Genomic DNA, 26,096 nt, shown 5'->3' with positions numbered 1-26,096 from the left:
CAGCAGCTCAAGAAGAGGAATATAAAAGCAAGAAGTAAAAAGAAAACAGCTACAAGCATGTTTACATTAGTAAATAAAGGAAGAAAAACAACAATACAAGTAAATAACACCAGACATTAGCTGGTAAACAACAACAAAATCAATTAGACCAGCATTAGAAAAGCTTTATTTAAGCTTTCTTATTTAACTTGTGGTTTCTTCCCCACATGTCATTCAGTTTTCCTAAATGTCTCACTTGATCCACTGTCCTGTCTCTCCAAAATAAAGGCCTAAAATAAAAAATAACTTAAAAAAAAAAAATAATAATAATAATTTACAGATAAGTGTAAACAAAATGAGAAACATAAAAACAAACATGTGAATGGCAGGGGAATCAAAAAATACATGGACAAAAATCAACTGGAAAGGAAAACGTTTACAAGGACTCTCTTTTGAATGGTATATGACCCAATTACCCCCCTGCTTCATACGTCAGCAAGGAAACCTCGCAGACCAGCATTTTCTTCTAATAAGGTTCTGTGAATTTGCATATAGGGCAACCAGGACAGTGAAACACGTACGTGTGGTTGTTCATTTGCATCCGTTTATATTCAAAATAGGACTTCAGGGATGCTAAAGGGACAGAATGTTAAACCACAAGGGAAACCATTTCATATGACCACAAAGACGACTGTCCTTTATATACTGATCTGACTCTTTTGAAATGTTTTAAAGCCAAATCCAATTTAAAATTCTATTGTTTTGCGTTAAAAAAAGTTATCGTTTGGCTTTTATTAAAAATCATTGCAGTCTTCTTCAGCTGTTGATGCATGAGTTCTTTTTTTGAATAAAAATCTGCTTTTATTTTGAAATAAAACAAGTAACTTCCAGTAGCTCATATATTAAGTGATTAACTTAAGGAGAAAAAAATAAAGGAACTTGCTACGGACTTTGACTATTGATTCGTCATCGAAATGAGACATTCAAAGGCACGGCAGTGTCGTTCTCACCTACACTGTGCCAACAAGGATTAACAGATTCATGCTGACAGCCCTAGTTGTGGGTGCGTACATTTACACATTAGGTTTTTGTGGGAATTGGCGTTGGCCGGTTTTAGGACCCTTTTTTTGGATGCAGCTGTTGAAATGAGACCCCAGAGCTTCAGTAATTAACTTATCACAGGAAAACAAGTGTTGAGAAAACAACAACAAAGTTGAGCTCTCAACAAAACAACCGGAAGTAACTCATTATCATTATCACAGACAACAAAGTAAAATAACATTTAGAGTAGACCAAACTTTTTTCTTTAAGATTTTGTGTTTATTTGGGAGGCAATGGTGCAATTTAGACATAAGAGTATATGATAAATAACTGATATTTTATGATAGATATCTGCAATAATCAGTATTGACACGTCATAAAATTCTCTATTTGAAAAGAAATGTATAACTCAAAGGTCTCTCTTGCAGATATTTTAAACAAATACCAGATTTTGATGTATTAAGATATTTCTACCAGTCCCGCTTACTGCAGTAAATGATTGAAAGTTTTGTCAAAGACATACTATCAAATATTATCTTCCTTTGATAAACAAAAACTGTATCATCAAAGACCAATGCAACCATGAGCTGCTATTTATGAAATGTGAATACACTGTGTGTCCGCCCTTGCCCTGCAGTCATTCTGTCAGCGCAGACAAAGATATGAAAACATTACAGAGTTCAGTTTACCAACCTAGACAGGGATCAGTTATAAAAACCCCTGACTGACACAATGCTATTGGGAGATCACGTCTTCACTTAAATTACACAATGTGCACGCAAGGGAAGAGTGTTGCAGAAATAGATGAAAGCTAAAGAGCAGGCAGACATACAACTGTCATTCTTCCTGTCATAGAAACTTTAATATTGTGATAGTCAGTGTGAGTAAGAATGAAAAACAAACCTTTCAGAGAAGATGTCGTGTCATTACTTGTACATTTCTGTTTCCAGGACGATGTATAACCTTGACTTCGATGGAGGGGGCCGGTGGAAACGCCTCTTTCTAGTCATTCTGATTTTGTTGCAGGCAGCTGATCCACCAAAAGGTAACTAATTCATATGTAAGGAGTAAAAGAGGAGGCTGGGCAATTAATTCCAAATTCGTAGTAATCCTGATAGGAGCAAGTGTAATAAATACATTACAAAAGTCTGAATTTATTGGATAAATCTGATCATTTATTTTAGAAACAAACAATACACCTTCTCACTGAGCATGGGTTCATTTTACCAATCAGATGGGAGCCTGGGTATAATGACCATGCTTTCAAACCACCTCTGCAGTCAGATGCTAGCCAGCGGCTCCCCTCAGATTAACTGGTGCCTGTTTGGGGGTTTGATTTCTTTTGGATTCCAGAGAGACATGTTGTAAACACAAAGTGTTGTGTTCACCATGACAACCAGCAGCAACAGGAACAAAAAGGTTTCACTAACTCCTACATATTTGTTCATATATCACACTTTATATCTTTTAGCATATTTGAACAATGTTGTCCCACATTGCATGCATATCTTATACAATGCAGTCCTAGTACAGAAATTATTAAATATGATTCAGCGAAAGGAGAATTTAGCTTGTCCAAAATCACCTTACCACACACTGCCTCAAAAAGGGAACTGCATACAGTAGCAGCTTTTAGTACATTATCAAAACGACAATGCTTTACTGTGATAGTTTAAGCTTTCAATCTTAATTTCTTTTGCTCGTGACAGCGCTTGGATATTTCCTGGGCGACACCAAAGCAGTATTATCGGGATGTGAGGACCACTGGACCCTGCAGGACAGGGTCACCATGCCGAGGATCTTTCAGATGACTGTGTGTGTCGACATCCGTGTGGTTGTGCCCGGACCCTGGGTGGCTTTCTCGTACAGTTCAGCCCACGCACCCAGGCCTGAGCTGGGTCTGGAAGGAGATGATGATGCGCTGTACGGATGGCTGCTGAGGGTCAGACACAGGTTTCCTATCCGGCTGTCCCCAATACGTTGGCATCGAGTGTGTCTGAGGAGAGACGTACAACGCAACTCTTTCAGCCTGGAGGTAAGAATTGTTCCTTTATTCAGAGAGGTAGAAAAAATCCTCCTTAGAAATGTCACTGCAGTGAAGTATAATGTATCATGAATGGGGCGCATGTGGCCTAGCGGTTAGGTTGTACGAGGAAAAAACGTTTTCCAAGCATGGTTAAAAAATAAGTTTCCACTGCAGAAACGTATTTTCTTACATGCAATCATTTTTTTTTTCCATTTTTGTGTTTTTTTTATTATTCTTTATATTCAACATTTTTTAAATTCTATCTTATATATTAGTAAATACGTCTAATATTTTATTTTATTTAAGTTATTGCTATTCTGGCTTTATTTCCCATGTTAAGTGTTTTTGCATCAATAGATCAAGACATATTCCTTGTATGTACATTCATACTCATGGTGTAATGTGTTTTTATATAAATCTGAAAATTTATTTTTAACTGCTTAATACATGCAATGTATATTAATCTCTGAGTTCTAACAAAGTAGAATTGAAAAAGTAAAGTGCAAGCACAGCAAATCTGTTTTAAAGTTTAGCCCAATGGTAAAACAAGTTAGTCAAATAAAAAAAAGTTAGTCACCTTCTTCCACTGAATATACAATGGGGATTACTAAAATTAAAGCCAAATCAAGTTTGCAAAAGAAGTGTGTTGTGCAACAAATACCACATTATGGGTGAGGTTTAATACCGTAATAGATTAAACAAAGCAGTGCTAAACAAACAGGCCCGAGCCACTCTTTTCTTGTGTGCTTAAGCAGGAGAGACTTTTGGCTTACACAGTGCACCATACATTCAAATATGCTCTACTGCTCAAGAAAAAAACAAACATGCTAATGCCTTATAGTAACTATTATCTCATTATATTTCTGAAATCTGTGATCACTGGGAAAGCACTATAACTCCCGTTTGGAGGGATAGGAAGCAAGACATCAAAGCACTTAATCTGGATGTGAAATGACAGGCTTGCATTGGTTTCTTTTCATCGCTTGTTCTTGTTTGAAGTGAACAAAATGTTTGATAGCATGTTGGGATGATCCAAGGGTTTAAAATCCAAGAAGATCATCTGGTTACACGAGTTTCTTGAACTCCCAAAATATTTATGCTGCAGTGTCACCACTTTTGTAGATCTTAGCAATGACAGGAACGAGTGTGATTAGCATATTTTGATGCCTTAAACTTTGAAAATAAGCTCTGAAGTGTCTAAATAAGTGGTTTACCAACTACTTCTGCTGATCCCCCGTTTGGCAGATAAAAGTGTCATTCCCTGTCACTCCTCACCATACAAATCAACACATAAACACACGTCCTTATATACCAAACACACTGTAAGCCACACTCTATGCTAACACATTACTATATTATCTTTTACTACAACTCTCCTCCTGTCACCTCTTCATTTGTTTACAACTCCAGCTTGGTTTATGTTTTAGGTGGACGGGGAACTAGTAGCAGAGCGGACGGTCATTGCTAAGGCCATCCCGCCCTCCAGCTCTCTGTGGCTGGGCTGCCGGCCCAGACAACGACCCCCGAGAGCAGCACTCGGAACAATTGAGCTGTACCTGTTCCGGATGTGGGCGGACGTGGGAAACCATGGCTTCTGTGAAGACGGCACTGTGATTGGCTGGAACGCTCAGTACTGGGGCATTACAAGTCTTAAAGCCAGACAGAAAGACCCCTACCTTCTGTGTGGTGAGACCCACATGCACAAACCTTTCCTTCTATCTAATACAGCATTATAGTCAATATTTCAGTGTTTTTTCAAACTAGTGCAGGAATAAATTTGCATTCATAGTAAATGAATGGAAAAGACTTTTCCTGGCTAAAACACAGCTGGCCAAATTAATACTTCGGGGGCTTTCCATGTCTTTATTGAGATGACGGGTAAGTTGATAGAGTCAGAAAGAGGGATGAGGGAGCAGAGGATCACATGCAGTAAATAGCGGAGGGTGGTAGTTAAACCAGAGGGCTATGTCATTCTTACAACTCTGAAACCACTGAGCTCAACCAGCGTCCCCTGACCAACATTCTCAAGATTTAACTTTCTAATTAAACCAACATTATTGTGACAGTCATAGTATGCTCTGGGAAACTATCCCTGAAAGAGTCTCACATTTTTTTTTCATTCTTTTCATTCTTGCATAACAGTTTGAAAAGTTACTTAACTAGAATTCAAAGAGCGCGAGAACGATCAGTTATTGTTCCCTTGGGTACAAAAATGGCTGGTTGTTCTGATATAATTATAGAGGTCTCGGAGAAAATTGGAACAAGCACACTTTTCTGTAGAAAAGTTGAGTGTTACAGAGTGTTCCCTAGCATCCTCTTCAGAAAAAAACAATAGAGCCAACATCACAGAGTGACACTATCCCTTTCAGACATGACAGGGAAGGGGGTCTCTTGAGGCAATACATGATGTCAAAAGAACGACTCAGAAGTGGCGTACGAAGCAACAGAGGCCACTATTCGAGGCTATAACGAGAATATTATATATGTGTAGTTCAAAATAATCACACTATCAACCAAAGAGCAGAGAAGAACGCACAAGTCACATGTAGACAGTCTATGAGGTGAATTCTCCTGATTGTGTCCTGCTGCGTTCTCAAATCGGGTCGCTCAGACTTTCTGTGGAAGAAAAAAAAAATACTCGGGGGCTGGCAGGAGAAACTCTGAAGTGAAAAATTCAGCTGTTTGCATTCACACATGCATCTCGGCCCAAATAAACGTTTGATTTTCAGGAGTTTTGTGGAGGTGTGAACAAGTCTTTAGAATTGTTTTTCAAAATGTAACCGGCAGGGAGCCCAGCAATCTCAAGGTCATTAAAATACTCCCAAAATGATATTACTTCAAGTGGTTATAATATCATTATGGGGTATTACATGCATGTTACACCAAAGCATAACAAATGTAAACTTGGAGGGACATTTCTGGAACCATGTGGGATATGTTTGTGTCAAATAGGATCATAGCACAGCATGTTTGCACATCTTCATGTACACCTCCTTTAGCACGTCTTATCCTGTTTAAGAATGCCGTTTTCTGCTTGACGTTTCTTGAATGTAACTATTTTAACACTTACTCAAGCTCATTTCGATGACACTTTACTTGCATGATTTTAGCGGTGTCTCTATCTCTTACACCCTTGTAGTTGTGCATGTCCCTAGAGCATGTTGGATGTTGAATGTTGCATGTCTTTATTTGTCTTGTAGACCACAGACGGTTGAGACGTGGGGCACGTGTTAAAAGAAACGTTACTAATGGTGTGTATTCAGGTGACATAAACACTTACATTCATGTTGTGTCTTGTTGTCTGAATGTCTGTGTTTTTCTTTTATTCTATTAAAAGAAATTAAACACATGAGAAAATTATATTAAAAAAGAAAATCTGATGATGAAAACATCTTGATTTTAAGACAGCACAAAAGGAAAAGTATAGTTAGAGTAAGAAAATGAAAATAATAATAGATATATCAATAGACTGACAGAAAAAAGTTCACCATACTCCTGACTTGCATATACTGTTTCAGCAACAACGTTTGGATTTGGACGATTATTCTCACCTCCACCTGGTAAGCAATAATCTAACATTTAATACATCTTCTTTTTCTTTCTGATCATTATTAGACCTACTTCTTTCTTTTCCCAGAAGGGCCTTCAACCACAACTACCTCCAGTCCAATCATAGCAGCACCTGTCACTCACACGACTACCCAGACATCAATGGCCACAGGTGATTGATTCTGACAATATCAGTGTCCCACACTCATACAATTAACCAATTATTCACTGTTAGCCACCATCACTAATCATTAAAGGAGTTATAAACTGAAAAATAACAAAAGTGAGTAAAAAAAGAGACTTAATGTTTGTGTGTTTTGTCGATGATAAAACTACATTTACTTTGTGCCTGGCATTGTTAGAGCCAAGTGTGCTCAACAGATCTCTTACTGTACGCTTCTGCAGCAGCAGCTGTGGGAATACATACAAACTCTCTGAATATCAGTACGTGATATGGTTTTGTAACACTTATTTCTTACATAATCACCGTCGATCTAATGCCAGGGAGAAAAGAGGGCAGGTAAAACTGGCATACTGACAAATTGTCAAAGAAACCATGAAGTCAATGCTGCACGCAGGACTTGTAATGCTTTTATAGCCTTTGTTGAGATTATAAAGCCATAATTTTACAAACATAAATTCTTAAAGTTTCCCTAATAGGCTGATCCCTCTTTTAAAACTCAAACCTAGTGTTAAGCTGGATGCCCGAGTGAAGTTTCAGATCATGAGGTAAACGTATGTTTAATTCCTGAAATAAATCAGCAGAGTGCAAACGGCTTGTTCTGTAAATCATGAGATAGTTCAGAGACGGTTTCAAGCTTCTGAAACCTCTTACATAGTTCTCTTCTCCCCGCACTGTAGAGCTTTTTGTTACCATTTTAAGAATAACATTATTGTTCTCAATGTTTTACTTCTCCTTTTTTCAGGATCCTCATTTTTAAACTGTGACGTCAACAAACTTTGTTCTGATAAAAGTAAGAAAAGGCCTCATTTTGTCCCATCGGAGTGTTTTGTTTTTGCATAAATTTGAATGAAAAACTCCACTTCTTCCTGCAGACGCTTACTTTTGGATGTTCATAACTGTGGAGGCTGTGGAGGGAAATAAAACTGAACAAGACGTCCACGGACTGGTGAGATGGAATTGTCTCCCTGTGCACTTCAAAGTCTCCAGTCATTTCAAATGACGTGCATTCAATAGCTTTAAATGTTAACCAGTCACAAACAAGTTCCACCAGCGAAACATTAGTACTTAGGAGCAGCACATTCCAACCCTGTGATGCACCTGAAATTTAATTTAGATTCACTCTGCCAAGAATTTCTGCTTTTTAACAGCAGCGTCACTGTGAGCTCACTGACACGCCGCCTTTGTTTACAGTATTAAAACTGAATCATTTTCCTGTCTGAAATATGTCCATTGTCAGATCAATCTCGTCCATGTCGAAAGAGGAACACATTGTTTTTCATTCTCCGCTTCTGTACAGTAGCTCAAATGAGAAGCAATGGAGTCATGAGGCTGCAGCTTGTGACTTTTAGCTTTTTAGATCTGCATTGGACAATCTATGTAGGATTTCTAGCCCCTCCCCCTAAAGCGAAAGCACAAGGATCATTTAAATATGGAAGAGAAAAACAGACTTAAATTAAAAAAAAGGAACCATGACCAGGAAACTACTAATTATTCTCTTTGAAGGAGCTCCAACAAAAATGTGTTTGATGACACAAATACTTGTTTGTAGTACTTTTTTCTCAAATCAGTTGACATTTAGTTGACTCATTTTTTCTGGAGTTGTTTAGAAATGTGGACAAAAATGAAGTTATAGAATCATGAAACACAGCACTTGATGGAAAACTGTACATTGTGCCAATGGGTGGTACCTTACAAAGAGCACATATGTATACTGTATGAGCATGATTAACATTCAATATAGCCTGTTTTAACAATAGTATAAAGACTTTGTGAGTATAAATTCCTTTTTCTGACTATCCTCAGTACAGTTTTAAATCATTGGTTAAAGCCAAAGGTCAACATTTAAACCTAAGTCGTGGTTTTATGACTGATGTATTGAAGCATGGCTCATAATTTCTGGCCATGTTTTGTTAAGCCAGTTAACCTTGTGTTTTTTTAAATCTGAAAAGCTTCTATTTGGTTGTTTTCTTCCACTACAGATTTCATCCCTTTAATTCTGAATGTCTCAGATACTTATCTTCACAACAGGGTGTCATTCCACATTCCCCAAGTCAGAACCACATAGGGATGTATGCCATTCTCAAACAGTGACTCTTGAACACTGAATTAGCTGCAAAATACTTTTAAACATAACTCTGTGTGTGGCTGTTTAACGGCCTAATGTTAAATACAGTTAACATTTTTTAGCTGTAGCATACTGAAATCTGTTAATTACTATTTGACACTTTACGCATTTGCTTTTAACTTTAAGCACTCCTTCAAGTGGTTGCTGTTTGCCTTCTTCAAGCAGGCAAAGTTTTATTATGTTAAGGGCTTCTCTTAGTGATTTTGAAAGCAGGTGCAACCGCCGAACTGCCTGACATACATTTTCAGCATTTTACTGTCTCTGTTTCTCCATCCTCCACACAGGTGTCAAGTGCGTTTGGTTGCCCAGTAACAGGTCTAGAGCATATCTGTCAAAATGATGGACAACTTCAGGTCAAAACGTCCCAAAAACAAGCATTACCTTTCACTTTTCAGAATAAAACGTCTCCTTTAAGACAGTAATGTGACTTTAACTTTTCTGTCTCCCTCTACAGATAGTCGAGGTCAACTGTAAGGCAAAAAGTAACATAAGGTAACTGCATGTTTATCAGATTTTGTGTAGCTTCTTCATGTAATTACACTTATAGTCAATGTGAATATTTCATTTCCAGAGAAACAAACTGCGATGTGCTGTTACAGCTCAGTCAGGCTGTGACAGCGTGTGAGCTGCAGCTCGCTGGAGTCTCTGCACTGCAGCAGGCTGGAGACAAACACATACAAGCAAGAATCATTGGAGAGGTGGAGAGAGTCGGTGAGCAGTGTTTCATCCCTATTGATCTACAAACATGCACAAAAAACATCTTTACAGACAATTAGGTTTTCTTTAAGCCTGTAAATAAAAAGTCTATAAACGAGTATAACTTTAAAGTTTTACATTTTCACAAGAGGTATGTAGTCTGTGGTTAAGAGATGAGATAAGATCCGAAAGTTGACTCAATAAATTAGCATTAAATTAGCAATCAGGTAAACACAACTCTCTTTTTACTTAGCCATAGATCAGATTTCTTTATGTTTGAAAAATAGACATAGTTTTGACAGATATTTTTTGTAAAACAACCGGCTAACAATCATTTTGGCTCTGTTGCCGAGCCATATCTTGTGTTTCACTTGTTGTCATTAAGACATGAAATTAAAAGGGAAAATTAGAACCGGGTCAACCAAATGACCGTATTGAAGCCTGATGACCACATACTATATCACCAAAGGTGAAGGGAAGTCCCAAATGCCACAGAACACAGCAAAGTAAGCACTAAAGTCTGCAAGATTAGACTGTTCCCAGCAAGCTAGCAAGGATACTAAAGAAGCTGCAGATGCTAACCTGGCGACCTGCCCAGACTACATCCTGAACGCCATCCAAACATAAGGAATAAAAGATTTGTACTGAGATTTGACGGACTGGTTAAAGGGAATTTTAAAAACTGCAGCTATGTCAACAAAATATTGATACACATTGCTTTTGGCTAACAAAAGTAATGTAAGCTAAAGCCAAGTTAACAAGTTTATTCCTCCATCCATCATCTATACCACTTATCCAGTTCAAGGTTGGGGGATGGTGGAGCCACTCCCAGCTGTCATTGGGTGAGAGGCGGTACATCTTGGACTGTCAATCACAGGGTTTATAAATAGAGAGACAGATAAGCAGCCACACTCACACTAACACCAAGGGGCAATTTAGAGTCATTAATTGGCCTAACGAGCCTTTGGAATGGGAGAAAGCCGAAGTACCAGGAGGGAACCTAGGCATGAATGGGGAGAATGTGCAAACCCAGAAAGACCCAGTAGGATGGGGATGATAAACAGTAAAAAAAAAAATAAAAATGATACGCCCAGCCACTAAAAAAAATGCATCCATTATGGAGGTCCAGATCGAAAATACACCATGTAGTTTGTGTTTACATTGGAAGCAAGGAAAGTCCCTCACTGCTGCTTGAAATATAATTATGTCTTCCTCGTTGTACTGACCCTTCCTGACAGGTTAATTACATACCCCTAAATCTCCTCTGATAACCCAAATCTCAACATTAACCTAGAACTAATTCAAATTTAAACCCATTAATTTAGATTTGAACTCTTATAGGCTATACCTCTGTGAGTAAAGACAGACAGAAATATTCTCCCATTCAACATTTAAAACCTCCAAGAGCCACACACTTTGAAGTATAGGCTTCCTCATGTTGATTTTGTTCACTTCAGGTCTAAATCTTTGTGAGAATGTGCCGCCCTCTACGGGTGGATTTATGAGATGCACATCCACGTTGTCTCTGGATTATATCTGTCAGGCAAGCAACCCACCTACGATTACATGGTGAGTAAACCTCAGTTTATATCCAATGAGTATCTCTGAACGTGTAGACTCTTCTAAACAATGTTATTATATAATATATAATCAATGTCTAATCTTCTAATTCACTTAGCTCCATCATAGAGCCAAACTCAGACCCAGTTCCACAGAGTAAGACAGGCTCCTGCAGCGGTGAGTAACAAAAACAGGTTGTTTTTCTTCACAATTGTCTATCAATTGTCAATCAATTTCTTCTTTTTTTTTTGCTTCAGGTGTAGTCCCTCACTTTTGTGACTGCAATGCTTTCTGTGACGCTGAAGGTAGGAAATTAGCCAGAATACGGTCTCCATATCTGTGTATACCTTAACTGCGTACACCTTTGATCAAATGTACAGACTTTCATGTAAGACTTTGACTGAAATAATTATGCACAGAGTAGCCTACAATGGAAGCATAAATACCACAGTCATGACTGTTTGCCATAAACAAAGCAAGCGCAAAAACAGTTCGCTTATCTTTGCACAATGACTAGAAAGAACAGGAAACAGCTGTTCTGGCTTAAACAACATACTGTAATGCCCCAGCTTAAAACACGTATAACCCATTGTACTAAACTAATGTTAAGCTAGCTGTCTTGCAGCTGAAGTTCCATATTAAAACAGATGGATAGTGGTACCTATCTTTGTAACTTAAGTTCATGCAACAACAAAAAAACTTGATTACTCTTAGAAGTCGGGAAATAGAAGCATGTCTCAAATTGAAACCTTTTCTATTCCTCTCTCCCCCTACAGGCCAATTTTATGCCATGAGACTAAATATTGACAGTGCTGTTATAGATATTGACTTCCTACGAATGCTGGTACGTAAAGCGAGGAAAATGAACTATCCGATTATGTCTGCTTTTTACTAAATCTCTTACCTTTTTGACAGTTGTCTGCACCTTTTCTCACCAAAATGTGTGACAAATTGTCAGGGTAAGTCTCTTTCTTATTTGAATGATACATCACAACTTTGCTTTGTTTTCAATGGTGGTCTTTGTGACTGTGTTTGAGCTACGATAAGAGTTAAATAATTAGTTAACTGTTTACCTTTACATACTACTGCAGAATGACTTTGTCAAGTATTCATCACTTTACATGAATTGATGCAGTTAATATGAAATATTATAATACGATAATTCTCACATGTGAATAATTCTTTATTTCCAGGTCAACTTGTCAGGATATTTCAAACTACTACAAGGTAAATCTAAGTGCAGATAACAGCTGGACACTTATATATTCTATATCTAATCACAGATCTAGAGCTGTTCTTTCTGCTTCATGATAATTTGTCTTTTTTCAGGAAGCTCATCTTGAATGCCATGGAACAGAACAGAGGTAGATGTATTTCTTTCTGATGTCTTTATGTCCTAAACCTGGCTTCTCAAACAAACCATAGTAACTTAAGGATTTCACTATATACCTAGTACATGTAACTAAAAATGAAAAGGGTAGGCTATTTAACCCACTTGCTCTGGGTCACTAGGTTGTTCAGCTGCATGGTGATACTGGAGATGTCTAATCCTGTTGATGGGTGCTTCCTGAGTAGCCTTGTCCAAGATGTCATTAACGGGGTGGATAACATCACAAACGAGAGGCCACTTACACGCATGGGTAAATCTGCAGATTCATTTTTTTACCCTATGAAACACTTCACATATATTTGTAGACATATGCATTTGTTATATACATGTATTTTTAATGATGTCTTGTATCCACAGTGGTTTGTGGTGCTTCTGGACTGACTGTCCCTGCTCTCTTGGCGTCCAACTTGACCTGGGTTGCCAGTGACCTGCAGACCACTGATGTCTGCCAACCTGATCCCACTCTGCTTAAATGGTAGTTATTTAAAAAAAATGCTTTGTTGGTTGCTTTTTAAAACTGATATTGTTACATGTACAAAAAATTATAAACATTTACACAGCTAACAATAACTTTACATTTTTATCCTATGTATGAAGAAATTCGAAACATATCAATATCAGGTGTGCTTAGACAAGGGGATTGCATTCATTTGTGCTAAAAGAAGGGAGACACAGAACCAAAAAGCTACCCTGAACAGTTTTTACAGGCTTCATATGAAACAAGTTGTGAACACCTAATATTTGTTAAACAAAAACATTTTCATTTGTTTTTTTAGTGAGAGAAATGAGAGCCTTGCTGTCCTGCTGACTGACAGCTGCACTCTTCAGCCTCCTACAACCAAGCAAAGCTCAATTTCACCTCCTCAAACCAGCAGTAACATCACTACAGCTCCTGGCACCTTACCACCATCTGTTACCAACACAACAGGACAATCTCACACAACTACTGGACGTACTGCAGCAGTGTCATGGACAAATGCATTACAAGCAACAGATCATCTTAACATGACCACCCCACTCACAGCCATTAACAGCTCACAGTCTTTAACAACACCTGCTCTTGAAAATAGCACACAAAACACAACATGGAGCAGCCCAGACAGTAAAACAGTGCTAACAACATTGACCAATGATACAGAGGTTTACAATGTAACTGCATCTGCTATGTTTGTAACTACTGGAAATGATTCAATAGTCAATGTGACCACAGTAGACACATTTACGACTTTGGCAAATGAGCCAACAATCATCAACTCATCTACAGCTATCAAAGTTACAGCTTCCCTAAATGACACAACATTTTTTAAAGCTACTACAACAGACACTATGTCACCATCCAGTAATAATGAAACAACTGTGGGTGAAAAAACAGCTGAGTCATTAACATCTTTGCCTGACGAGACAACACTCTACAATGTAACTACAGCAAACACAACAACACCATCTCCAAATAGCACAGCAGTCAACAGCAGACCAACAGCCACATTCACACCTCCAAATGAAAAAGCTTCTGGAAATGAAACAACAAGCGTCAACGTAACTACAGCAGCCACATTCACACCTTCTCCGAATGAAACAACAGACTTCAATGTAGCTACAGCAGCCACATTCACACCTTCTCTAAATGAAACAGCAAACTTCAACGTGAGCGCAGCAGCCACATTCACACCTTCTCCGACTAAAACAGCAAACTTCAACATAACTACAGCAGCCACATTCACACCTTCTCCAAACGAATCAACAAACTTCAATGTGACTACAGCAGCCACATTCACACCTTCTCCAAATGAAACAACAAACTTCAATTTGACTTCAACAGCCCCATTCACACCTCCAACTGAAACAACAAGCGTCAACATAACTACAGCAACAACATTCGAACCTTCTCCGAATGAAACAACAAACTTCAACGTTAGTGTAGCAGCAACATTCACACCTTCTGCAAATAATACAACAAATTTCAACAAAACTACAGCAGCAACATTCACACCTCCAAATGAAACAAAAAACTTCAATGTATCTGTAGCAGACACATTCACACCTTCGCCGAATGAAACAACAAACTTCAATGTGACTACAGCAGCCACATTCACACCTCCAAATGAAACAACAAGCATCAATATAACTACAGCAACAACATTTGAACCTTCTCCGAATGAAACAACAAACTTCAACGTTAGTGTAGCAGCAACATTCACACCTTCGCCAAATAATACAACAAATTTCAATATAACTACAGCAGCTACATTTGCACCTTCTCCAAATGAAACAACAAACTTCAACATAACTACAGCAGCCACATTCACACCTAGAAATAATACAACAAACTTTAATGTCAGCGCAGTAGCCACATTTAAACCTTCTCCAAACGAATCAAGAAACTTCAATGTAACTACAGCAGCCACATTCACACCTCCAAATGAAACAACACGCGTCAATGTAACTACAGCAACCACATTCAAACCTTCTGCAAATGAGACAACAAACTTCAATGCAAGTGCAGCAGCCACATTCACACCTCCAAATGAGACAACAAACTTCAATGTAACTACAGCAGCCACATTCACACCTTCTGCAAATAATACAACAAGCGTCAATGTAACTACAGCAGCAATATTTACACCTTCTCCAAATGAAACAACAAACTTCAATGTAACTACAGCAACCACATTCATACCTTCTCCGCATAATACAACAAACTTCAATGTGACTCCAGCAGGCACATTCACACCTCCAAATGAAATAACAAACTTCAATGTAACTACAGCAGCCACAATCACACCTATAAATAATACAACAAACTTTAATGTCAGCGCAGTAGCCACATTTACACCTTCTCCAAACGAATCAAGAAACTTCAATGTAAGTGCAGCAGCCACATTCACACCTTCTGCAAATAATACAACAAACGTCAATATAACTACAGCAGCCACATTCACACCTCCAAATGAAACAACAAACGTCAATATAACTACAGCAGCCACATTCAAACCTTCTCCAAATGAAACAACAAATTTCAATATAACTACAGCAGCCACATTCACACCTCCAAATAAAACAACAAGCGTCAATGTAACTACAGCAACCACATTCATACCTTCTCCGCATAATACAACAAACTTCAATGTGACTCCAGCAACCACATTCACACCTCCAAATGAAACAACACGTGTCAATGTAACTACAGCAGCCACATTCATACCTTCTCCAAATGAAACAACAAACTTCAATGTAACTACAGCAACCACATTCATACCTTCTCCGCATAATACAACAAACTTCAATGTGACTCCAGCAACCACATTCACACCTCCAAATGAAACAACAAACTTCAATGTAACTACAGCAGACACATTCACACCTTCTGCAAATAATACAACAAGCGTCAATGTAACTACAGCAGCCACAATCACACCTATAAATAATACAACAAACTTTAATGTCAGCGCAGTAGCCACATTTACACCTTCTCCAAACGAATCAAGAAACTTCAATGCAAGTGCAGCAGCCACATTCACACCTTCTGCAAATAATACAACAAATTTCAACATAACTACAGCAGCCACATTCACACCTCCAAATGAAACAACACGCGTCAATATAACTACAGCAGCCACATTCAAACCTTCTCCAAATGAGACAACAAACGTCAATATAACTACAGCAGCCACATTCACACCTCCAAATGAAACAACAAGCGTCAATATAACTACAGCAGCCACATTTAATCCTTCTCCAAATGAGACAACACATTTCAATGTAACTACAGCAGCCACATTCCCACCTCCAAATGAAACAACAAGTGTCAATATAACTACAGCAGCCACATTCAAACCTTCTGCAAATGAGACAACAAACTTCAATGTATCTACAGCAGCCACATTCCCACCTCCAAATGAAACAACAAGCGTCAATATAACTACAGCAGCCACATTCAAACCTTCTGCAAATGAGACAACAAACTTCAATGTAACTACAGCAGCCACATTCCCACCTCCAAATGAAACAACAAGCGTCAATATAACTACAGCAGCCACATTCAAACCTTCTGCAAATGAGACAACAAACTTCAATGTATCTACAGCAGCCACATTCCCACCTCCAAATGAAACAACAAGCGTCAATATAACTACAGCAGCCACATTCAAACCTTCTGCAAATGAGACAACAAACTTCAATGTAACTACAGCAGCCACATTCCCACCTCCAAATGAAACAACAAGCGTCAATATAACTACAGCAACCACATTCAAACCTTCTGCAAATAATACAACAAATTTCAACATAACTACAGCAGCCACATTCACACCTCCAAATGAAACAACAAACGTCAATGTAACTACAGCAGCCATATTTACACCTTCTCCAAATGAAACAACAAACTTCAATGTAACTACAGCAACCACATTCATACCTTCTCCGCATAATACAACAAACTTCAATGTGACTCCAGCAACCACATTCAAACCTTCTCCGAATGAAACAACAAACTTCAACATAAGTGCAGCTACCACATTCACACCTCCAAATGAAACAACATACTTTAACGTAACTACAGCAGCCACAATCACACCTATAAATAATACAACACACTTTAATGTAAGCGCATTAGCCACATTTACACCTTCTGCAAATAATACAACAAATTTCAACACCACTACAGCAGCCACATTCAAACCTCCAAGTGAAACAACAAACGTCAACGTGAGCGCAGCAGCCACATTTACACCTTCTCCAAACGAGACAACATACTTCAACGTAAGCACTACAGCTGCCATGTTTCCAACTTCTCCCAATGAAACAACACTCTACAATGAAACTACAGCAGACAATATACAGAAGCTGCACAACAGTACCGTTGCATCCAGTAATGCAACAGTTAGCACATTTACACTTTCACCCAATCAGACAACAGTGCAAAATGTCACTGAGGCTTCCCACAGTCTAACAACAGCTTCAACCAACAACAACACAACAGTGTACAATGTAACAACTACAGAGGACAATGACAGATCCCTAAGAAATGGTTCAACTACAACAGCTAACTCGACAGTAGGCCCATTAACATTTACTCCTAATACCACAGTACACTATATTGAAACTACAGCCTTCAACAACCACACAACACCTTTAAACAATAACACCACAGTGTACAATTTGACTACAGCAGACAGCAACAGAACCCTAGGAACTGATTCAATTACAACAATGAATGCCACAGTAGTGTACAATGTAACTACAGCCACTGTGAATCTCACAACAGCTGAGAAGATAACCACTACTAATGTATTTCACAACCAAACATCCCCACACAATGTAACAACTGTACACATTAGTGAAATACAGCAGAACACAACTGTTTTAAACACAAACACAACAATCTCTACTGATGCAAGACAAGGTAATGAAACTCTGGACAATGTAACAGCAACCGCAACGTCTGTCATCGCCAGCACCACAAATCCAACAATGGCTCAACTCAACAACCAGACTGGAAACCACACCACAGTGAAAGTTACTAACAGCATCACAGCAACCAACAACACTGACACTAACTCCACCACAACTACCACTGTCAGTCCTGTCCTTAGTACTAACAATGAAACAACAGGAATCAGCGTTCAACAGAGTTCAACTGTAAGCAGTTTAACCGATGTCTTCAACCGAACAACTAACATACCAGGAGTCAATTTGACAACAACAGAAGCTGAGGGAGTGTCTACAACCTCTATCACCACAGCAACTACACCTGCCAATGGTACTGTGGTACCAGGTCAGGTAAACAATGCTACGGCAAGCGTTTCCACAACCTCTTCAACTACTACTACTACAAATCCTGGTACGTAGAGTGGATGAATAAACATGATTTACAAATCAATTTGGTTGAAGCTGCTACTAAAGCTTATGCAGTATGCTGGAACAAATTGTCTGGAATAGCTTGAATTTGTAAAAATGCATCCTAACAGTTAAATAATCACTGGTGTTAACTGGTTATCCCTATGGGCAATGTGCTTTTCTAAGTCACATTTACTGGATGATCTTAAATGAGTACTTATTATAATGCTGCTCTGGCTAACTTTACCTTTTGCGCAATTCATTACTTTTATATCTGTAATACGATTATAACATGAGCATTTAAATTACAAGTTGCTGTACTCCTTTCCAAGGCACCCAAACTACCACTGTAGCCCCCACTCAAAACCAGGAGGAACAAGCAAACCAGCTGCTGAATCAAGCACAGAATGCATCTCAACTCACCTCCTCTGAGGTAAAGTTACTGTTCTGATTGCTTAACCAAAACCAAAGCAGTCAAGAATTCATTTGTAATTTTTACTGTTCAATATGAATAGAGGTGTGAGTTAAGAAGAATAAGTGATGGCTATAAGGTCTATTTAGAGAGTTTGAGAGACACAATGACGTTGATATGGATTTATGATTTATGTGGGGGGTAATAAGGAGATGAATTTAAAAGGGATTACATTGAAGTTAATGTCATGGAGTAGATTCATTGGAATTTGAAGATGTAACATTTTTTTTAATGTTTTGAATGTTAAATCTAATCCGATGGCAGGTGGAACAGTTGGTTGGGCAGTTGGAGAAACTTCTGGAGGGCCCCAGTGTGTCTCAATCAGTGGGACAGAGGGCCATCAACATTGTCACCAACCTGATGGAGGGAAACTCAGAGGCCCTCTCTGCATCTGCTAACAGGTACAGCTCACTCAAACCTAATCCACAGAGACACACATTTACATGTCCATTAGCTCATTCTAAAATGATTTTTGTTGATTTTGCCGACAGGCTGATTCGGGTGGTGGATGATCTTGGTCTGAAGTTGGTTGTCAGTGGTGACAGAGCGATCCTCTCTTCAAATTCGCTGGTTCTGGCTGTGAGGACTGTTGATGGGACCAACTTTCCAACAACATCTGTGAACATTTTCAACACAGATAATGTGGAGGTAAGCCAAATTTGAATTAAGTGTGTTGCATCAACAGTTTGTACTGTACTACATGTGTACCACCAACCTGCCAAGGGACTGCAGATGGCAGTTAGCCTCTATTGCAGCAATCTGGCGCATTAACATGTCCCATATTTCTGTTCATTCATGTGTACTGTCCCTATTTAAAAATAAATAAATTGACCTACTTTAACCAACAGTAGCCTAGCTTATCTTGTGTAAAATCTCTGGGAAACACCACTCACTTTTGTAATAAAACGTTTGTTTATGGAAGATAATTTATCTCTCTCTAATGTTCAATTATTCTGTCTTTAGTTTTTTAGTGTAGACAGCTATATTATTAGCATTTACTGTTTTTAAAGGGGTCACTAAGTTCTCTTTTATCGCAATTTCAAAAATGCATCACTTATTTTTAGATTTCAAATGGCCCAATTTGAAGCCCTTTTGGTGACTTTTTTGCGTCTTCAACACAGGCAGCAGCCAGCTATTATTGGAAGTTTTAGGGGCGTATATTTTGCTAATGCTAGTCTAAAAATGTGACACTCATTCAAGCAGTGTACCACATGTTTGTGCAGTAAAACAGAGTTGGATCATGGCTAAACCACTCAGAATAAAGTCAGAGAGTTTCCTGTATTATGTATCTTGAAAAACTGTGATTGAAACTGAAAATAAACGTCCAGACTCATGACAGATAAGCTGATTCATATGTCAATTTTTTGTGCATCCAGTTTCGTGCTCTCAGAAGATCCCGGTCCAAGAGGGCAGAGTCAGCTCTGGGGTCTGTTTTCCTGCCCTCCTCCCTCACCTCAGGTCTCAGTCCTGAAGAACAGCAGCAGGCCAGCAGGGTCCAGTTCACCTTCTACACCCAATCTACCCTCTTCCAGGTAATCTACATTTTGTGTAGATGTAATGACTAAACAATTTGTAAGATGAGTTCATACATCTGTTTTTAGTTTCAAGCCAGATAAAAGTGGAGGAAGTCGTTTCATGTTTGAAACTTTAATGCAATCTTAATAGCACAGCGCTTTCGAGAACATTCAATTAATCTCATTCTTTTTGCAGGACGCAACATTAAATAACCAAACTATGGTCAGTCCAATCCTGGGCTCCAGTGTGGCCAATCTGTCAATAAGCAAACTGACTGAGAATATCCAGTTTACCATCAGAAACATCAAACCCATACATGTAAGTGTGCACACTGAAATATATATATATTTTTTGAGCAGATACAGAAAGCGGGGTAGTTACACGCACATCACATAGGTGCAGGGTCGAGCATAAAAAAGGAGGCAGAGGAAGAAGATTTGTCCACAATCTTGCTTAAATGCCAATTTTTGTGACCTGAAGAAGACTTCTGATCACCTGAAGAAGACTTCTGATCACCCCTGGTCAAAACATTGTGATTTGGCTGGAATAAAAGCTTTATGTGGCATTTGAGCAAGAGTGCAGGCATATCTTCTTCTTGAGATACAGAAAGGGAACATGCATAATGCACGTAAATATGCTCTTTGTATCGTAAATTTAAAAAAAAAAAAAAAAAAAAGCACGACTTTAAAGTAAACGTAGAAAATTAGAATGTGTTACTCTATCTGAGCACATCAAATCCCTCTGCGCTACTTTTAACGTGTTCTCTGTGATTGCAGGAAAACCACTCAGCCTCCTGTGTATTTTGGGACTTCACTCAGAATGGTAGGTCCGTGTAGGACTAATAAAAGTTTGGCATGAGTCGACGGGTATTAATAAGTTATTGCTGATTGTTGTGGTTTTCTTTTTTAGAGGGCGGAGGAGGCTGGAGCTCTGACGGCTGCTTTGTAGTCAACACTACAGCAGAGGAGACCATCTGCAGCTGCAACCATCTCACATCTTTTGCAATACTGCTGGTGTGTGTCAATGTGTTGGGATATTTTGGTTATTATTTTATCAAAAAATATTCAAATTAAATGAAGAACTGGAACTGTTGATTTATGGTAATGCCAACATAAATGTGTGTGTTTATGGAGAATAGTTTTTATAGTTAGTGTAAGGGAGAATTGTAAACCTCATAGCTGCCTGTTGGTGGACAATGTGTATTTAATTTGACTTGTGTTTGTGTGTACCCTGTCTTCACTCCAGGATTTGTCCAGAGAGGGAATAATAGACCCTCAGCACGCTCAGATTCTTACATTCATCACTTACATCGGATGTGGAATCTCTGCGATTTTCCTTGCTGTCACTTTACTGACATATCTGCTATTCGAGTAAGAATCTACATCTTTACCGAACTGGAACTTCTTTTGTCTAAGCTTCTTCTAATTATACCAAAAAAAACTTATAACAAACCCTCCCTATCCAGTAAACTGCTCAGAGACATTCCTGCCAAGATCCTGGTCCAGCTCTGCACGTCCCTCCTCCTCCTGAACCTGGTCTTCCTGCTGGATGGTTGGCTGGCGCTTTACCCAGCCATCGGCCTGTGTATCAGCACCGCCTTCTTCCTGCACTACTTTCTACTGACATCATTCACTTGGGCGGGGCTTGAGGCCCTGCACATGTACCTGAGTGTGGTCAAAGTGTTCACTCCTTACCTCAGCAGATACATGCTCAAGTTCTCCCTGATTGGCTGGGGTGAGTTTATTAATGTACTGTACAAGGAATCTTTTAAGGTTTTTTTCTCAACTAATGAGGCACAGTGGGGTTTTTTTAACTCATGCATGCATGAACTCACTTATAAAAAGGTGTAACTCCAGGTTTAAGTGAATATACTGAGAGCGTTTTTAATGAACATCCTGGTGTTTGCAGGTATTCCCCTGATTGTGGTGATTATTATTATATCAGTGGACAAAGACAACTACGGCCTTGTCACATACGGGAGAAACAGAGAAGGCACATCAGACGACTTGTAAGTTATGCCAAAATACACACAGTTGTACTTGAATCCACTTTATTGTGGAATTCCGACTTCAGATGGCGTTCCTGACTACGTATAAGACCGGCCATTTGGAGTTTTCTACTTCCAAGATCAAATGAATGCACCATATGTTGTAACATGAACATTAAAAAAGTGTTACCCCCTAAATAGAATAATGGTAGTGTAGCAGACTCCCACTAGGGGGAGCTGTTGCTTAAGACATTAGTTTTTGAGTTTTTATGACGATTGGTTCTTTTTTTCAGAAGTTACCACCGTCTGTATTAAATCAGCACTTTTGTCCTTTTCCATGGTCTTCTTGTTGCTTATAAATTTTGAATAGAAAGATGAAAGGCAGATCTTCGGACTTGCCTTTCCAGGTGATGCCTCGATGGCCAACCTGTACTCAAAAGAAGCAGCGTGAAATTTTTGTCTTTATTGTGAAAAAGTTGTCTTCTGCTGAGAACTCACAGAAACACACCAAACTGAATGTGACCAAACAGATGTCACCATTACTTTGCAATCAAAAAAATAATTCAAGAATCGACATACAAAACCAAAGTAAAAAATGTCAACCCCCTTACAGAAACATAACAATCTACCTCCGATTTGCATTATTTGCACAGTTTCGGAACAACTAAATGCAGTGCTAACATTTCTTTGTCCTTATTTGTCACCCTGTAGCTGCTGGCTGCGTAACGACATCGCCTTCTATGTGGGCGTGGTGGCTTACTTCCTCCTGATCTTTAGTCTGTGCCTGATAGTCTTTATCATGGTCATGGTTCAGCTCTCCCGGATAAAGAAGCAGAACCCTCAGAACCAGTCTCCTAACAGAGGAGTGTTGACGGATCTGCGCAGCATCGCCGGCCTCGTCATCTTGCTCGGCCTTACTTGGGGGTTCGCCCTGTTCGCCTGGGGTCCCCTCTACCTACCCTTTGTTTACCTTTTTTCTATATTCAACACTCTGCAAGGTGAGACTGAGGACTAACTATATAAGCAACAACGTAAGAAAGAAAGGATCACAGAGGCTGATTTGTTGCTGTTTCATTTGTCCTGTGTAGGTTTCTTTGTCTTCATTTTCCACTGTGCTGTTAAAGAAAATGTCCGTAGACAGTGGCGAACGTATCTTTGCTGTGGAAGGCTGCGATTGGCTCAAAACTCAGGTAGCTACCTCAAGCATTCAAAAGTTGAACAGCTCCATCAGCATGAGAGTGCAGCTCTGCATAGAGTTAACAAGCAGACAGCTTTTCACCACTTTCACATGCAAAACAAGCACAAACTACATGGATCATGTGTTTGCATGGATGTCTTTAGTGAGATATACTTTGTGAATTAGACCTTGAGACGAAGCAGAAAGTGGAAGAAAAAGTTGGGAAATTTTTGTAGCCGTTAGAGGTCAATCCATTCTTCATGAATCAGGCCCATTAGAATCAAGGAGGGGGGTATTCATTGCAGTTTTGGACATTGATATGGCTTCTTAATAAGACAGTCAGCAGTTAGAACAATGGCAGGAAAGCGGTTACTATGATGGATTCAATTAAAGAAAGAAGAAAGAAGAAAAATCACAAATTGCTAATGATTAATTCTGCAAACTTTTAACATACATTAGCCAGACAGAAAGCGTATGCAGACTAAAAGAATAGGCTCAAGATTGAGGATAAATGTATCTTAATATATAATTATTTAAAGCAGTTGCGTAAAAAGCTGTCCATAAATACATCTGCCAAATTGTTTTGACATATTTGCCTAATTTTCGCTTCCCACTTTTCTACAGAATGGAGTCGAACAGCAACCCAGAACAACAGAAACTTGTCGCTTGCTACAGCATCCAGCACAGCTCCTCACTTGACCTCTCGAAGCTCCTCCGTTGCCAGTGATGGCACTAACAGTGGCGGTAAGTTTAAATTAAACAATCAGCGGTATTTTGCAATCAGCAGTATTATCCTTCTCAGAGTTCTCCAAAACATCTCTGTGGAGTTTTTGCAAAAAATTCCCACTGATCCTGTATTTGACAAACTATAATCTATAAACTCCTCTATGTCAGACCTGCTCAGAACAGGCTGTTTCTGTGTCTGTAGCTTTAAATGCAAATGAGTTGTGTCAGACCACGCCCCTCTTTGGAAAGGCTTGGATGGCTTGAGCATTATCGCACTGCCCAATTGTTTACGCTGGATAGGTAGACTCAGAGGGTAGAACAAACAAACCTAGCAATGGGAGTGTCACCCACCTGGGGGAGGGGTTACTGCTCTTTGTGATGTCATAAAGAGAAACTCTCCAAATATGCACACATTATCTGAAAAGTGGAGCAGGCAGAGGATGACAGGATTGATTTTACTAATAATTAGGGAATGGTAGACAGACTAGGGACACATAATGTTTGAAATTTGAAATTATTTTCAATGGGACCTTTAGAAAATAATTTTATATTTATTTTTCTTTCATCACAGGTTCTGTGTTTGCTGACAGCGGAATATCTGACGGCTCGAGCAGCGACGTCCTACTCAACGAGATTCACAGAAGAAATCTGGCTCTGCAAGCGGCTCAGCAGTGACAACCATGTCGAGCTTTAATGGTTACAATAATGATCTAGGCTTGTAACAACTGAAAGGACTGTCTCATATAATACCTGATCTCCTGCATTTTGATGAAACAAGAACACTAAAACACAGGAGAAGATGCTCACAGGGTCCAAATAAATCCCATTAATAAATGAAGGATTTAACGGTGTAATGAAGGAAACAAGAGGCAAAGTGAAGAATGTTCAACATGTGCTTCTCTACATGAGAGTAGAACATGTGAACATGTATGGTATTGTAAGCACGGAGAAGTGTACAGGAAATTTGTTTATGACTGAATGTTGCATTATTTCACAGTTACAGCTGTGACTTAGTGTTGTTGTTTTTTGCAGATTGTTTAGCTTGTTTCAAAGCTCTGAGAGTTCTGACTGTATGCATTAGACATGAAGACATTAGTGTAAGTCTGTCAGAAAAGTTATGACTCTTTAAAGATCCAAAACTGCACTTATTTTAGGCCTTTTTTGGGCAACAAACAAGTGGAACAAATGAAGATATTTCTTACATGTGTTAAAGCATTGTTGACCTTTATCGCTTTCTGTTCTGTAAAAGTCACAATCTGTGATTTGAAATCCCCTATTTCAAGGAAGGCATTCTCTACTTTTTGTGAAAACAAGGTGAAATGAAGAAAAAAAATGAGCACACACCAAACCGATGCTCAAAACTTTTTGTATATTTTTAACAAATTGATTATATCTGTCACTGTAACAGTATTTAAGGGTGTATTCATCCATCTTTGTTAGATATTGCTTTGTTTTGCAACAGCACAGTTTTGACACTTTACTCAGAATAGGTGCCTATATTCTTTATATGAGATGTTTTTTTAAAATGAAAAAAATATTAGATAGTGGAACAAAATGGAGAGTTGTGATTTATTTCTTGGCCTTTCAATGAGGAAGGAGAATGCTAAATGCCTGAGCTAAGAGCAGAGCTAATATAACTTTAATTCATTACCTGTCCAGTTTGTCTTTTTTGGCTCATATCTGCATGACATTTTTACATCTTTAATCAAACCTATTCAACAAGAGGGGAAAAAAGAACTACCAATTATGCTCCCAGCAGACACCTCAGCATTGTGTAACCTTCAGCAGAGTCCCCCCCCCCCCCCCACATCCAGAGCCGCTTCAATCACAGCCT

At 38.8% G+C, this 26,096-nt stretch overlaps 1 protein-coding gene and 1 long non-coding RNA gene across 6 annotated transcripts; one reads left to right on the top strand and one right to left on the bottom strand.

Annotated features, from left to right (window-relative positions):
- Window positions 1-1,885: 1,885 nt before the first annotated feature.
- Window positions 1,886-25,096, top strand: adgrg2a (adhesion G protein-coupled receptor G2a). The gene is made up of 33 exons (XM_079361611.1): window positions 1,886-2,065; window positions 2,730-3,055; window positions 4,474-4,732; window positions 6,247-6,297; window positions 6,565-6,606; window positions 6,684-6,767; window positions 7,522-7,569; window positions 7,652-7,725; window positions 9,189-9,257; window positions 9,359-9,396; window positions 9,476-9,615; window positions 11,058-11,169; window positions 11,279-11,337; window positions 11,418-11,465; window positions 11,937-12,004; window positions 12,354-12,387; window positions 12,908-13,025; window positions 13,327-13,502; window positions 17,979-18,323; window positions 18,718-18,818; window positions 19,122-19,258; window positions 19,349-19,505; window positions 20,234-20,389; window positions 20,568-20,690; window positions 21,149-21,194; window positions 21,282-21,385; window positions 21,618-21,742; window positions 21,838-22,106; window positions 22,281-22,380; window positions 23,071-23,357; window positions 23,448-23,549; window positions 24,161-24,280; window positions 24,834-25,096. The coding sequence occupies exons 1-33, from the start codon at window positions 1,936-1,938 to the stop codon at window positions 24,935-24,937; spliced, it is 4,152 nt and encodes a 1,383-aa protein (XP_079217737.1). The 5' UTR covers window positions 1,886-1,935; the 3' UTR covers window positions 24,938-25,096.
- On the bottom strand, window positions 14,783-16,276 carry LOC306835068. 5 transcript variants are annotated; one of them, XR_013780571.1, is made up of 4 exons: window positions 15,966-16,276; window positions 15,861-15,911; window positions 15,174-15,809; window positions 14,783-15,119 (listed from the first exon to the last, which is right to left on the bottom strand). It is a non-coding gene; the product is annotated as an uncharacterized lncRNA (long non-coding RNA). The 5 variants fall into 5 exon arrangements; XR_013780567.1 differs by having other exon boundaries at window positions 15,174-15,230; window positions 15,282-16,276; XR_013780568.1 differs by having other exon boundaries at window positions 15,861-16,276.
- Window positions 25,097-26,096: the final 1,000 nt, after the last annotated feature.

The sequence above is a fragment of the Symphodus melops genome (genome assembly GCF_947650265.1).
Source record: "Symphodus melops genome assembly, chromosome: 14".
In the NCBI taxonomy this organism is placed as follows: Eukaryota; Metazoa; Chordata; class Actinopteri; order Labriformes; family Labridae; genus Symphodus; species Symphodus melops.
Note: the sequence above shows the minus strand (reverse complement) of the source record. Positions and strands in the feature narration are given on the sequence as shown.